Source organism: Salvelinus sp. IW2-2015, unplaced genomic scaffold, assembly GCF_002910315.2.
Source record: "Salvelinus sp. IW2-2015 unplaced genomic scaffold, ASM291031v2 Un_scaffold16496, whole genome shotgun sequence".
NCBI classification, from domain to species: domain Eukaryota; kingdom Metazoa; phylum Chordata; class Actinopteri; order Salmoniformes; family Salmonidae; genus Salvelinus; species Salvelinus sp. IW2-2015.
Window position 1 is genome coordinate 747,950 of NW_019957613.1, and position 14,293 is coordinate 762,242.

General features: G+C 44.0%; 1 protein-coding gene across 1 annotated transcript in view; it reads right to left on the bottom strand.

Annotated features, from left to right (window-relative positions):
- LOC112080779 (rho GTPase-activating protein 6) overlaps positions 1-14,293 on the bottom strand; it is a 101,484-nt gene that overhangs the window by 20,561 nt on the left and 66,630 nt on the right. Inside the window, exons 2-4 of the mRNA XM_070442708.1 lie at positions 12,393-12,552; positions 10,080-10,151; positions 2,280-2,395 (exon numbers count right to left, since the gene is read on the bottom strand). Of these exons, the coding sequence (XP_070298809.1) occupies positions 2,280-2,395; positions 10,080-10,151; positions 12,393-12,552 (348 nt within the window). The remainder of the gene's footprint in view (positions 1-2,279; positions 2,396-10,079; positions 10,152-12,392; positions 12,553-14,293) is intronic.

The following is a 14,293-nucleotide window of genomic DNA, read 5'->3' on the forward strand; positions in this document are numbered from 1 at the left end:
TGCATCATCGACGCTGTTGTTCAAGAGCCTCTCGCGCTCAATCTGTAACTCCCAGAGTTAGGGCACATGTGTGATGATGTGGCATGTGCTGTGGGTCGACATTGAGGCGTCTTGGACGAGCCTGATATTGTCGCTTTGGGGCCGAGATATATGGGTGGGGCGATGAGGAGGGTGCAAGGGCCGCAGGGTACGATGGGTGAGGAGTCGATCATGGAGGCAAGCCCTTACATGACATCGTTCACTTCAACTGTTAATTTTAGACTCTAACTATAGGAACTATAAAATGAAACTTACAGATAGGCTGGTGCTACTCTCGATACATCAAATACAGACTGCACACAATACAAAGCCCTAGGAGAGCGAGAATGGAGCGACAATAGCTTTTATAATGTATCCTTTCGCACAACACGTATCGAGAACTGCATTAATACTAACTCATGAATAGTGATTCGGGGATGGCTTGACATCTGGTGCCAACTTGAATACACCTTCAGAGAAGGTATCATCCTCTAGGCGCGTAAGATTGTTAGTAGTGGGGGGAAAATCCATCTGGATTTTCCCCTACGGGTCGGGGTCGATTCTGTTGACAGATTCTTTTGTAGTTATCATAGGTACATGTTACTTCAGACTGATGAGTTAGATCGGATCTAAAACTTAAGCGTAAACGTCGCCAGAATATATCACCATTTTCGTATGTAGTTTTGTAGGAGTTAAGTTCAATTTGCATTTATACCTTGGCAGTGAGTACAGTATTTTTGAATCACTCGCCCTATCGCAACCTTATCATTTGTTAAGCTCCGGAATTCCGCGGCTCGGGCGTCACCAGCATCCCGGTTCCTGTTGAGTTTTGTTTTTACTCGATTTATTCTAGATTACAGCCCGTGCCCTCCTCTGGTTTTTGGTTCCACCTCTATGTGCCTATCCGGTCTTCTCAAGGTAGCCGCCCGTTCGCTATGCGCTTGGCTGTTTAGTGTAGCAATTACTGCAATGGCCTCATATAATCATTTGCTTATGGCTATTACTCCTGGTCCGTTAGAGCTAGCTTATGTTCGGAGGTGTTATCACGCTTTCGGTTTATAATTAACTGAGACTCTTGCCTGTTTCTTATCAGGTGACGCACATTGGTCGTCAATTTCGATACAGTTACTCTTCTTCATTACGTGTCTTTCTCTAACAGATCGGCCAAGACCCTGAGTTAGATGCCTGCTGATGTGAGAGTGTACATGGGCAGCTTCTACTTGGGGTATATCCAAAGGTTTGTCCTTTAACCTCAGCCGTGGTGCGCCTGCTCACTGGAGTTCTGTGCGCGAAATTTGTTGCTTGTTATTGGGTCGTTATCATAGCGGTCTCTATACCTCTCGGGTGGTGATGATACTACGTGGTTTTTCTGGTTATCTCTCAAAGTTTTGTTCACGGCTTGGGATTTGGACGTGCTCAACGTACAATATGTATTTATCTTATTCGATACTTGTGTCTTTCGTTCCTTTTCTTGCTTGTTTTTTTTGGTTCTTACGGTCTCTCTTGTAAGTTCGATTCACCGGTGATGTGTTGCAAATTAAACTCCTGGGGCCGTTGAGGGCTAGCTGGCGTTCTGTAATACTGGGGGCTCTGTTGCTGGGTACTTGCTGGGGACTGGTTATGGAGGTGCAGTATTTGTTTAGAAAAATTGGACCTCGGATTCTATAGATAGTTGTGTTCCAAGCCATGACGGTTTTGTCTTGTCAGTAATCCGTTTTTGTCCACCTCCGCCTGGGGCTCTGCTTTCGCGCTCTTCTTTCCTCGGTCTGGGGGCTGGGTCACCAGATAGATGCACAGAGGGCCATCTTCCTCTGCCGCCGTATGATACCACCTCTGTGTCGTCCAGTTTTAGGGGCACAAGTCCTCCTCGCATTTCGACAACATCGAAGGTAGAGGTTGTGTGAGTCTTCGGGCTCACGCCGGTCCCTGGTTCTGCCTCCAGTAGAGCTAGGCAGCCGTTGCCACACATGGTGAAACCAAAAATATACGGCAGGACCGGTTAATGACCTGAAGTAGCGCTGGGACCAATACCTTTATTTGTCTCCCTAAGTAAATAATTCTCCCACTTAGGTAGTTGGTCTTGGGTCGGTGTTTTGTGGGTCGGGGCTTGGATCGACTACTAGTGTTCAGTCGCTACGCCGGCGTCGTCATGCGATTCCAACCGACATCCTCTCGCACATTGACTAAACAGTGTTTTGGTTTGTTCCTTGTCTGTCTGTTGGTTTGTGGCGTTTCTTTTTCTGTTTCTGCCTTTCGCATACGCCTGGGTAGCCAGTGCTAGGCTGAGGTTTCGCCTCTTCACCTGGCGTGCCACCGTCCGAGCTCCTTGATGTCCAGCTATGTCGCACGTCTTGAAAGTTGCCAAATGAGACACCATCTGGATTGATCCAGAGGAGGACATGGGTGGAGATGGGTCATGTGGTCTTGCATGAGGAACGTGCCGTCCCATTTGGCATCCATTGGCATGGCACTCTCAAACTCAAACTCTGATCAACCGCAGCTAGGTTTCTCGTGTTTTTTTGGGATTTGGAGTTGAATTTCTAGGGACACCATTTTGAACACATAAAGGTGTTATATTTTGATACTATTCCTGTCGGTATCTCGCATCGTGCATTAAGATGTCTACTTATTTTTCTCCTTGCTTGAGGCAACTGTCTGTACAAGATACCCAAACAGAAGAATCAAAACCTACTAGTACCTGTTAGATTCCAAATCAGCTAATAAATCCAGTTTAGCCTAACGTCAGACGCAACTCAAAAAACCCTGGCGGACACCAACTGTACCCCGAAAGGGTAAATCCTTTGTACTGGAATACGGTGTGAGGTGTGAAAATGGGGCGGAACTAGTGTTTTTTGTTGGATGTCTGATAGGATAAGTATTTCCCCCCAAGGACTCACCCACCTGAGACCACATCCCCTCGGTAGAGTGGGGTCCATTAAGGCGGGTAGACATCCTCAGATTGCCTAAAGTTCTTGCATTATTTGTGACGGCGACCCTGAAAGCAATTAGGGTTAAGTACTTGTTCAAGGGCAAACATCTCGACAGCTTTTCACGACTAGTCACAGCTCGGAACCAGCGACCTTTTCGGTTACTGGCCCAGACAGAAATCTTAAATCAACCATCCACCTTCCCGGGGAGGCCTTCACATTATCACTGCTATCCCGACCCACCCTCTCTCTCTCTCTCCTTTCATCGCTCTGCACACTCCTGTCTCTCACTCGTTGGCTCTCTCGTCTCTCTCTCTGCTGTGTCTGAGCAGAGGTGTTCTCGTGTTCGTCCCCTCATCTGTCTCTCCATCTCTCTCTCCTCTTCTCTCTCTCGTCGTTCTCTCAGGTCTCCCTCTTCTGTCTCTCTCCCTCTCTGTCTCCCCTCTCTCCCTCTCTTCTCTCTCGAAGAATCTTCTTCTCCTCTCTCTTTCCTCCTGTCTCCTCCCCTCCTCCCTGTTCTCTCTCTTCTCTTGCTAGAATATTGGTATTCATTCCTCTCTCTCTCCCCTCCTTCCAGAATGCTCCGCCTTCTCGATAAGTGCCTGTCCGGTGATCGCAACGACCGGACCCACAGCAGCGCCAGATCGGCTGCGTCAGGACCCCTCCTCACAGGAGGAGCATAAGGACCGTCGGACCTGGTGTCGTCCATCCTGCAGTTTGCCACCAAGAGGTCCACCATAGGAGCTGTCCAGCAGTAACTCCTCCCTCAGCTCCACCTCGGAGACAGGCTAACGAGTCCAGTCGCCAACACGCCGAGCTGCCCCGCGGGCACGCAGGAGGGTGAGGGTCTCCCCCACACGCCTACTGTACACCTCTGTACAACACTCCACGCGTGTGAGTGGTGGTGTGTGTGTGTGTTTGTGTGGCTGTGTCTGTGGTACTCAAGTACATCAGCTTGATAATGCTCTGAGTCTACCCAGCTTCAAGTGGACTAATGAAAAACAACAGTGGACTAATGAAAGATGGGTGGTATTTTGCTTTAACAAGATGTATCAATTCCCCTAACAGAGACAGGTCCCTGACAGTACACTCTTAGAAAAAAAAGTGCAACCTAAAAGGGTTGTTTGGCTGTCCCCATAGCACAACCATTTGAAGAACCCTTTTTGGTTCCAGGTAGAACCTGCCTTTTTGTCAAAATGTTATTGACATAGCCTTGTTCTGATCAACGTTCTCTACCTACAGTATATTGTACTCTAAATATCCCAATTCRTGTTAAGTTCAAAAGAATATAAGATACAAATTGCTGACACAAATGAGGGTTTGRAACTTGAAAGCCAATTATCTCAGAATCACCTTTTTGCAGATAGAACCTTATAGTCCCAAGCTCCCGATATATAAAAACAATATTAACAATGTATTGTTATCATAGTGACTAAGAGACAACACAAGAGACATGACTGACATGTCTGAGACAGAGTGATAGAGAGGAAGGGAAGGAAGACAAGGGAGAAAAAAAGCGAAATTCAATTCACACAACAGAAAGAGAAGGGATTAACGGAAATTCAATACACATAATTGAAAGAGAAGGGATCCATGGAAATTCAATTCACACAACAGAAAGAGAAGGGATTAACGGAAATTCAATTCACACTAAAGAAAGAGAAGGGATTCATTGAAATTCAATTCACACAATGGAAAGAGAAGGGATTAGGCAACAAAAAAAAATGCTGTTTACAGAGTTGGTTTATCGCAGCTCAGGATTATCAACATGAAACAAATCTCCAATTAAACATTTCAAGACCATCTGTGTTTCGATGAACACGCCAAAAAGAGATTACTACACATGCTACGAATTAAACAGATTAAACTAAATCTCATAAAACGTCTCATCCAGCCTATATTATCCCATAAATAAGTCAACAAGGAACCATTTCTTAACAGTACGTCAGTTTAAGACTTCTCTGCACGTAAGCCCACCACATTAGCCAGGTGGTCTTTGATCCCAGTGAACAATAAAGCCTGCACAGCTACAAGTCATTTTTAGAACAGGCTCACGGCAGTCTCGTAAACTCAATTAACAGCGTCCGTGTGATCTGGCACTACTCTAGGCCTGTTCTCATTCTCTGTMTAGGAGAGAAACTRAACTATTTTAGTTTGCGTACTCAAAATGAGCACACTAAAATCAACTAMTGTYACARCCTTTAGAGCAAGTGCGTCTCCAAACCAGAACYGAGAGAGATACAGAATACAGTAAATGTTAAGCCATGTTAGGTTCAATGTGGAAACCRTTGTTGACATTGGATGACAATCTATCTTCTGGGCCGCACAAACCCAAGGTCCACCCAATCACAAGACAAAGCCATCACCCAGACAGACTTCTGTTTCAGTCCCCGAACACATTCTGTTTTTGCAGTGCGGTGGTAGAAGGCTACATTGTAAACAGATCCCTCTCAGGAGTGAGTTTGATGCAATGTGTACCCAAATGTAAGAAAGTTAATTTACTATGGCTGTCTAAACAGCTGAGAGAGAGGCTGCTCCAGAGGCCAGTATGGAATCACATCAACCCAATGGACCACAGCACATGCCACATCATCACATATGTCCMACTCTGGTGACAGACTGAGCCAGAGCTTTGAGACAACACAGGACAGCTGGGATAGAGAGAGGGGGAGAGAGATGAATGTGGGATGGAAGCAGAGAGAACAGGGAGAGAGGGGGATGGAGAAGCATGGAGAGAGAGGAGGGAGGGGAGAAAGAGGGATGGAAGCAGGGAGAGTGAGAGAGAGAGGGGGAGGGAGAGGAGAGAGAGGATGGAGGGAGTAAGTAGGAGGGGAGAAGCGAGTAATCATGTACAAAACAACCATATACTGTATGCTAGTGACACAGTCAACTCTTCTACAAACCACACACTTTGGAATGTTTACTTAAACACACACACACAACACATGCAGCATTCACACATAAATACACACACACACACCCTAATGACAAAGCATTTGCAGCCTGCATGTTCACAGCCACTATGTTTCTAACCCAGTGTTTTCATCGACGCCGACCTTCTCCACAGTGAGTTTACATGACATGAAGAAACTGAGAATAGGGACTGCTGCTGTGATGGATCTTACATACAGTACCAGTCAAACGTTTGGACACACCTACTCATTCAAGGGTTTATTCTTTATTTTTTTATTTTCTACATTGTGAATAATAGTGAAGACGTCAAAAATATGAAATAAAACATATGGAATATGTAGTAACCAAAACAGTGTTAAACAAATCAAAATATATTTCTACATTTAAGTAGCACAACTTGCCTTGATGACAGCTTTGCACACTCTTGGATTCTCTCATACCAGATTGCATGAGGTAGTCACTGAATGCCTTTCGATTAACAGGTGTGCTTTTAAAAAGTTAATTTGTGGAATTTATTTCCTTTTAATGCATTTAGCAATCAGTTGGTGTTGTGACGAGTAGGTGGTATACAGAAGGATAGGCCCTATTGTCAGGACCCGGTTACGAACTCGGGTACTCCGGTGTGGAAACAGTCACTGAGTAAACTTGAGCCACTAAATAGTCGCAAGAACCAGAATGATGAGGCAGACAAGCATACTAGAGACGGTGGTTTAATAAAGAAAAAGGAAAAATCTTCAGGCAAAAAATATTTAAATCACAATGTCAAAAGTTAATTCCAAGAGAAAAAAGTATATCTCCAAGACACAAGGAAAAAATCCAACAAAATTAAGAACAACAGGAAAAAACAAAAAACCTCAAAAGAATATCAAAAAGTAAACAAGGAACAAAAACCAGAGACCTCAAGAAAATCCAACTAGAGAAACAATGTTCACACAATGGCTGGGCTGGGTGCTAACATACAAAACACAGAGCAAAGAAACTCGAGGAAACACTAAGGGTTTAAATACTTCCAAGGAAATAGCACAGGTGCAATAATAACTGGAACAAGGAAAAAAACAAAAGGCGTCAAAAAAGCAATGGGGGCATCTAGTGACCAAAACCTGAACATCCTGCCAAATCCCTGACGCCTATTTGGTAAAAGGCCAAGTCCATATTATGGCAAGAACAGCTCAAATAAGCAAGAGAAAATGACAGTCCTTTACTTTAAGACATGAAGGTCAGTCAATCCGGAAAATGTCGAGAACTTTGAAAGTTTCTTCAAGCGCAGTTGCAAAACCATCAAGCGCTATAATGTAACTGCTCTCGTGAGGACCCACAGAAAGGAAGACCCAGAGTTACATCTGCTGCAGAGTATAAGTTCATTAGAGTTACCAGCCTCAGACATTGCAGCCAAAGAAATGCTTCACAGAGTTCAAGTAACAGACACATCTCAACATCAACTGTTCAGGAGGAGACTGGGTGAATCAGGCCTTCATGGCAAATTGATGCAAAGAAACCACTACTAAAGACACCAATAAGAAGAAGAAACTTGCTTGGCCAAGAAAACACGAGCAATAGACATCCCACTAGCACAGTGGATCTGGGCCGATTCCGGCTGAAAGTCGGGGAATCGGTTGAGAGTTCAGACTTGCCAACGTCATTTGGCCTGATTCTTGCCTTTGCAATATTACTTATGGCTAGGATGCGGGGATTGAGCTCGGGCCCATTCCGGTGTGAGTTATCTGGCCCAAATGTATTACGTGGGGCTCGGGCCGATTGAGGCTACTCTCTGGTAGATGATTACACGGGCTGCTTTACATAATTAACATTTCATTATTTATTTTTCCATATTTTCTCATTRTTTCTGTGAYGAAAAATACAATTAACATTTAARTTACATTCTTTATGAGTCCTGTGTAGTATTTAAGTATAGTTTTGATACTTTGTGCAAGGCAATTGATTAGCATTAAARACTTTGTGGCTGGAGCCTCCCGAGTGGAGCAGAGGTCTAAGACACTGCATCATAGTGCAAACTGCGTTGCTACAGATGCTGGTTTGASACCCGTGCCGGCCGCGACTGGGAGASCCATGAGGCGACGCACAATTGCATCGGGCCGCTTCTGGGGGATTCTGGTAAGATGCCTGCAAAGTCGKCTGAATTCCAGTAGACAGCTGAGTCCAACACCCGATTCCGGGCCGATTCAATCAGTTCGAGCCCCCCGAAAGAGGGCCGCTTCTAGGCCGATTCTTCATTGCTAGCTGGGATTAGACCGGTTGAAACCTGTCTTTTGGTCTGATGAGTCCAAAATTGAGATTTTTGGTATCAACCGCTGTGTCTTTGTGAGACGTAGAGTAAGTGAACGGATGATCTCCGCATGTGTAGTTCCCACCGTGAAGCATGGAGGAGGAGGTGTGATGGTGTGGGGGTGCTTTGCTGGTGACACTGTCAATGATTTATTTAGAATTCAAGGCACACTTAACCCGCATGGCCACCACAGCAGTCTGCAGCGATACACCATCCCATCTGGTTTGCGCTTAGTGGAACAATTATTTGTTTTTCAACAGGACAATGACCCAACATACCTCCAGGCTGTGTAAGGGCTATTTGACCAAGAAGGACAGTGATGGAGTGTTGCATCAGATGACCTGGCCTCCACAATCACCCGACCTCAACCCAATTGAGATGGTTTGGGATGAGTTGGACCGCAGAGTGAAGGAAAAGCAGTCAACAAGGGCTCAGCATATGTGGGACTGTTGGAAAAGCATTCCATGTGAAGCTGGTTGAGAGAATGCCAAGAGTGTGCAAAGCTGTCATCAACGCAAAGGRTGGCAACTATATACAGTATAACATATATTTTGATTTGTTTAACACTTTTTTGGTTACTACATAATTCCATATGTGTTATTTCATAGTTTTKATGTCTTCATTACTATTCTACAATGTAGAAAATAGTAAAAAATWAAGAAAAACACTTGAATGAGTAGGTGTGTCCAAACTTTGGACTGGTACTGTATACAACGGGCAGAGCTGACGTTGATGTTACCATTGCCCAACAGCATCAAAGAGAACCTGAAATACATGCATGTTTACATCGAATAAACTGACTGCAAGGAAAGTTCCCCACAGCTTGTGAGCAAATGTRTAAGATACTTGGAGTGGTTTATACCTCCATCTCTATTGGAGAGTTACCTTCTATCAGATCTGTAGTTATCACATTGCCAAATATGCCGTCTGTGATGCAGACACAGTGGCTGTATTTCAGCCCAATCCCCTTACAAGGAGTCGCTCCACTTTGCTAAATATATCCCTCCTCCTCCCCTAGTAAATATGTCTGTGTTTTCATAGCCACTCTGCTATTCACCTGGGGCTGCGGCTACACTTTAAAAAAAGGTGCTATCTAGAACCTTAAAGGGTTCTTCAGCTGTCCCCATAGGAGAACCCTTTGAAGAACCGTTTTTGGTTCTGAGGCAAAAAGCCTTTTGGGTTCCATGTAGTACCCTTTCCACAGTGGGTTCTACCCAGAACCAAAAAGAGTTCTACCTGGAACCAAAAAGGGTTCTCCTATGGGAACAGCCGAAGAACCCTTTTGGAACCCTTTCTTCTAAGAGTGTAGGGCYGGGGACTGACAAGGTTCTGTTTTCCCTGGAAACTAAATGTTCAGGACTGGGAAAACGTCTTCATAAATGTAAGTGACAGCATAAAAAGAAAAAAGAAAAATCCAAAGAAAAAATGTAAACTAGAGGGCTCCCCCCTAACCCCTGGTTCTAGTTTGCATCTGAAAAGACACCCAATCCTTATCCTTCCAATATTTCCACTATCCTTATGCCTCCTTAGTCCATTTTGAAGCACCAATAGTGAAGGGACCGCTTTCAATGTCTGCCTTGTTAAACAGTGTTAATTGCATTACCAAGGAGGATGCTGCTTGCGTAGCCTAGAGATCTGTTATATTAATTTGACCAGTTTGTCACAGCAGGAAAATGTACAGTACAAAGCACTTAGTCTTTCCATAAAATACCATGTTGAGGGATTTCCACTAGTTACCACAGCCACAAAGTCAAAATTGGCTATATAAAAATAAATAAACATTTAAAAATTGCTTTTGGTTAATTTAAAGTTAGGTTAGGTTAAGGTTAGGTTTAAATACAATTTTAACAAGAGAAATTGAAGAAATGGGCAGGGTTTATGACTTTGTGGATGTGGTAACTAGTGATAACCATGTTRAGGGTTTCACATCAATATACCTTTATCTTTATTTTTCTCTTTCGCCAAAGAGTCCAACTTCCTCCTCAGCGACTTCTTCCTTTTCTGTCCATCTGATAAAGAAAATAATGAAAACTGTCAGTTATCTGTACACACTGATAACAACCCACACAATGACCTGCTGTCACATTAGGTGATCTCTCCCATTAGCATGTATGTCGGCCATTTTGGAGATGATCAAGCCAGTGGCTTCAAAGAGCATCGGTTATCAGAACACTGTAGTGATGAAGATGACAGATGAGTGTCTCCAGCCTCTGGTCCAGTGGTTTCATCAATACAGGATCAAGAGGAAAGAAACATAGGACATTCTCATTTCCTCTTGATCCTCAGGCTTTCCTGTGAAGAGGGATTATTAAGGAATCAGCCAATCAGCATTCAGGGCTCAAACCACCCACTTTATAATAAGGAATCAGGGCTCCAGTTCACCTGAGCTCAATCCTGGAAGTGAAACTTAACCCTGAGAAAAGTATGTAAAATATATTTTATAGCATATTCTTATACTGTTATATCAAGGTTACAGCACACCACTTAACAAGAAAAGATATTACCAGCAGTGGACTATTTGGACAATTTCCCATCATGCTTTGAATTAGTATGGATCCAAATATGAGTTTCAGTTTGAAAAGGRCTGAATCGTTATGAGGAAGGGAAAGAAGTGTTTTGTCAGCTGTCAACAAGATCTATGACTCCTAGCAAGAACATTGATTGATGCACAGGAAACCTCCGGCAGCTTGGACCAGGGGTTGGAACTCTTATTGGGGAAATACCTCAAAACTGTGTCTATAGCCAGAGCACCTCTTATCAAACAGTCGATTGATCTGTCTTCAAAACAGTCGAGATGTTATGAACTGGGCACACACTGGTTGAATCAACGTTGTTTCCCTGTCATTTCAATGAAATGACATTGAACCAATGTGGAATAGATGTTAAATAGACATCTGTGCCCCGTGGGTATGCTCTTTTATGATTGGTTTATAATCTTAACAAGGATTGTTTTTTCCCCCATTGACTCAGTCAAATCTGTTCTTGGAACAGGTACATAGAACAGGTTGCTAAGAAACTATGCTTCGACATATCTATAGATCGTTATGATGGAATATCTAAAGACAGAGTATGAGAGAACAAGAGTGAAGAATAGAAAGGCGAGCGGGAGAAAGACAGCGGGGGGGGGGGTATGAGACAGAGATGCTATGAGAGAAGAGAGAGGGAGACAGTATGTGTGTGACAGAAAGTAAGAGAGAGGAAGGTGTATGAGAGAGAGAGAGAGAGAGAGCGAGAGAGAAGAGAGAGGCGAGAGAGAGAGAGAGAGCGAGAGAGCGAGAGAGAGGAGAGAGAGAGAGCGAGAGAGAGAGAGAGAGAGGAGAGAGGAGAGAGAGAGAGGAGAGAGAGAGAGAGAGAGAGAGAGAGAGAGAGAGAGAGAGAGAGAGAGAGAGAGAGAGAGAGAGAAGAGAGAGAGAGAGAGAGAGAGAGAGAAGAGAAGAGGAGAGAGAGAGAGAGAGATAAGGGAAATGGTTTGGATTCTTGTCAGTTGACTCTGCAAAGTTGGACAGTAATCCCAGGAATCTCCAGTTCTCTCTCTCTTCCCCACTCCAACGACTTGTAAAACGATCCAACGAGCCATTTGCTTTTCTTTTCTCTATTTTTTCAAGGATCTCCAGGCCTCAGCGAAACACCGGCTAACCCAACCCCAGGCGCAAGATAAACAAAACCCACAGTCAGTGTGCTGAAATATCTCAGTAACACATGCCTGAGGGCTTCTGGAATTCATAAGGAACACAGACAAACGCATTAAATCATCCGGGGGAGAGGTAGAACTTTTGACTGGAATGCACGCCCTGGCTAATATACAGCTCTCCACAGAGCATGACTTCGAACAGAGCAGCAGGCTATGGCCCTATGGTACTGAGTGGAAAGGTCTACACATCTTCATGTGTAAGTGTCTTACTGACACTACATAAGACAGGAAGTTCACTCCTGAGTCTTCTAGATGTACTGTATAGGAAAACATGTGTACTGAGGTTTACATCTCAAATCATAAGTGCTTACAGCTTCCCCAAACACACTCTGTGGAGGGGAAGTTCACGGTTGTCTGCTAGACAGTTTGATGTTGGTCTCGGAGAGGTCCAAGGTGGATGTTGATGTCATATGTTTGTGAAAATGCTTGTAGCATTGGCACAGGGACAGACTGACTAGCCATATGAACAGACAGACGGACAGGCAGATGGACAGACTAGAAAGGAAGTCAGACAGACGACATTTACACACACACACACAAAAACACCTCGCTACTTTACCTTTGGGGATGGTGATCTGACAGCCCAGGTCATAGTCTTGATGGAGCCTGTTGAAGGCTACCTCCTGTAGCCAGGTCCGCTCCAGCTCCGAAAGGCTCTGGATGGCCGTCGGCGTCAGCCGTACACTCCGCCCTGACAGGCTGTTCCAGGTGAAGTCACCCTGGGGAGAGATTTTTATTCTGTCACTTGGCAGAGGAACATTTGTCAGCTAGTGGCTAGCATCAGCTGTTCTTACTTAAAGTASCTAGCTTGAGAGTTGGTTATAGCCCCTAAGACTACCTCCACTGTTACCACGTTCATCACTGATACTGTCACCATAACCTGACCGTGTTGTCAGATTTTCTGTTCGAAGAATGGGTCTGCAGTCACTGCAATTGACCRTGATGCCCATAATGATCGAAGGCTGGTTGTTTGTAAAGTTGCAACACCTTGAAAGGAATGGGCAAGTCTCGACTATCGTCACAAACAGATGTTACAGTATCGGGACAGATTGTCCTTAGATTCAAACGTCCACAGCTCAACCCAAAGCATTTTATGCCTGAGCAATAAGCCCTAAAGGCGCACTCCTTAACTTGAAAGAGAAGCCCAGGTCAGTAAAGCTGATGGATGTTTAAGCTCAGCGTTTGTTTCGTTTTTTTACCTTTATTTTAACAGAGACATATTGAGACCTAGGTCTCAATATGTGTATACAACATAAACATACACATTATACCCAAACTATATGTGTAACCTTAATTTAACTAGGCAAGTCAGTTAAGAACAAATTCTTATTTACAACGACGGCCTACACCGGCCAAACCAGTGCGCCGCCCTATTGGACTCCCAATCACAGCTGGTTGTGTTACAGCCTGAATTCAAACCAGGGTGTCTGTAGTGCTCCCGCACATTGGCTAACCGGGCTATCTGCATTGTGTCCCACCCACCACCCGCCAACCCCTCTTTTACGCTACTGCTACTCTCTGTTCATTCATATATGCATAGTCACTTTAACAATATCTACATGTACATACTACCTCAATCAGCCCGACTAACCGGTGTCTGTATGTAGCCTCGCTACTTTATAGCCTCGCTACTGTATATAGCCTGTCTTTTACCTGTTGTTTTATTTCTTTACCTAATACATTTTTTGCACTATTGGTTAGAGCCTGTAAGTAAGCATTTCACTGTAAGGTGTTGTATTCGGGGCAGGTGACAAATAAACTTTTATTTTATTTTATTTAGTGACGCCTCTAGCACTGAGATGTAGTGTCTTAGACCACTATGCCACTCGGTATATACAGTGGGCCCTAAAATTACTGGCACCCTGACTGGCAATGCACAAACAATACTTAAAAAAATAGAAACAATATTTATAGAGATAAACTCAAAATACCAACGTGAGAAATACTGTACTTTATTAATGTTTCAATGGAACCCAACAAAATCATACAATTATTTAATACTAAATAAATTTCACCAAAATCAAGGTTTCATAATTATTGGCACTCCTCATTTAGTACTTAGTGCCACCACCTCTGGCAAGGATAACAGCATGGTCTTTTCCTGTAAAGTTTGACAAGGTTAAGGAACACATTTGGAGAGATTTTGGACCATTCCTCTATGCAGATCCTTTCAAGATCCTTCACATTCTTGGGTTGGCGCTTATCAACTGCCCTCTTCAACTCAGCCCAGTTTTCGATTGGCTTGAGGTCCGGCGACTGAGATGGCAATGGCAGAACATTGATTTTGTTATCACGGAACCATTTCTGTGTGGATCTTGAGGTATGTTTTGGGTCATTGTCTTGTTGGAAAGTCCACATATGGCAAGACCCGGCCTTCTGGCAAAGGCAACCAGATTGTCAGCTAAAATTGCCTGATAGTTTGTGGAATTCATTATGCCATCAATCTTAACCAGTGCCCTC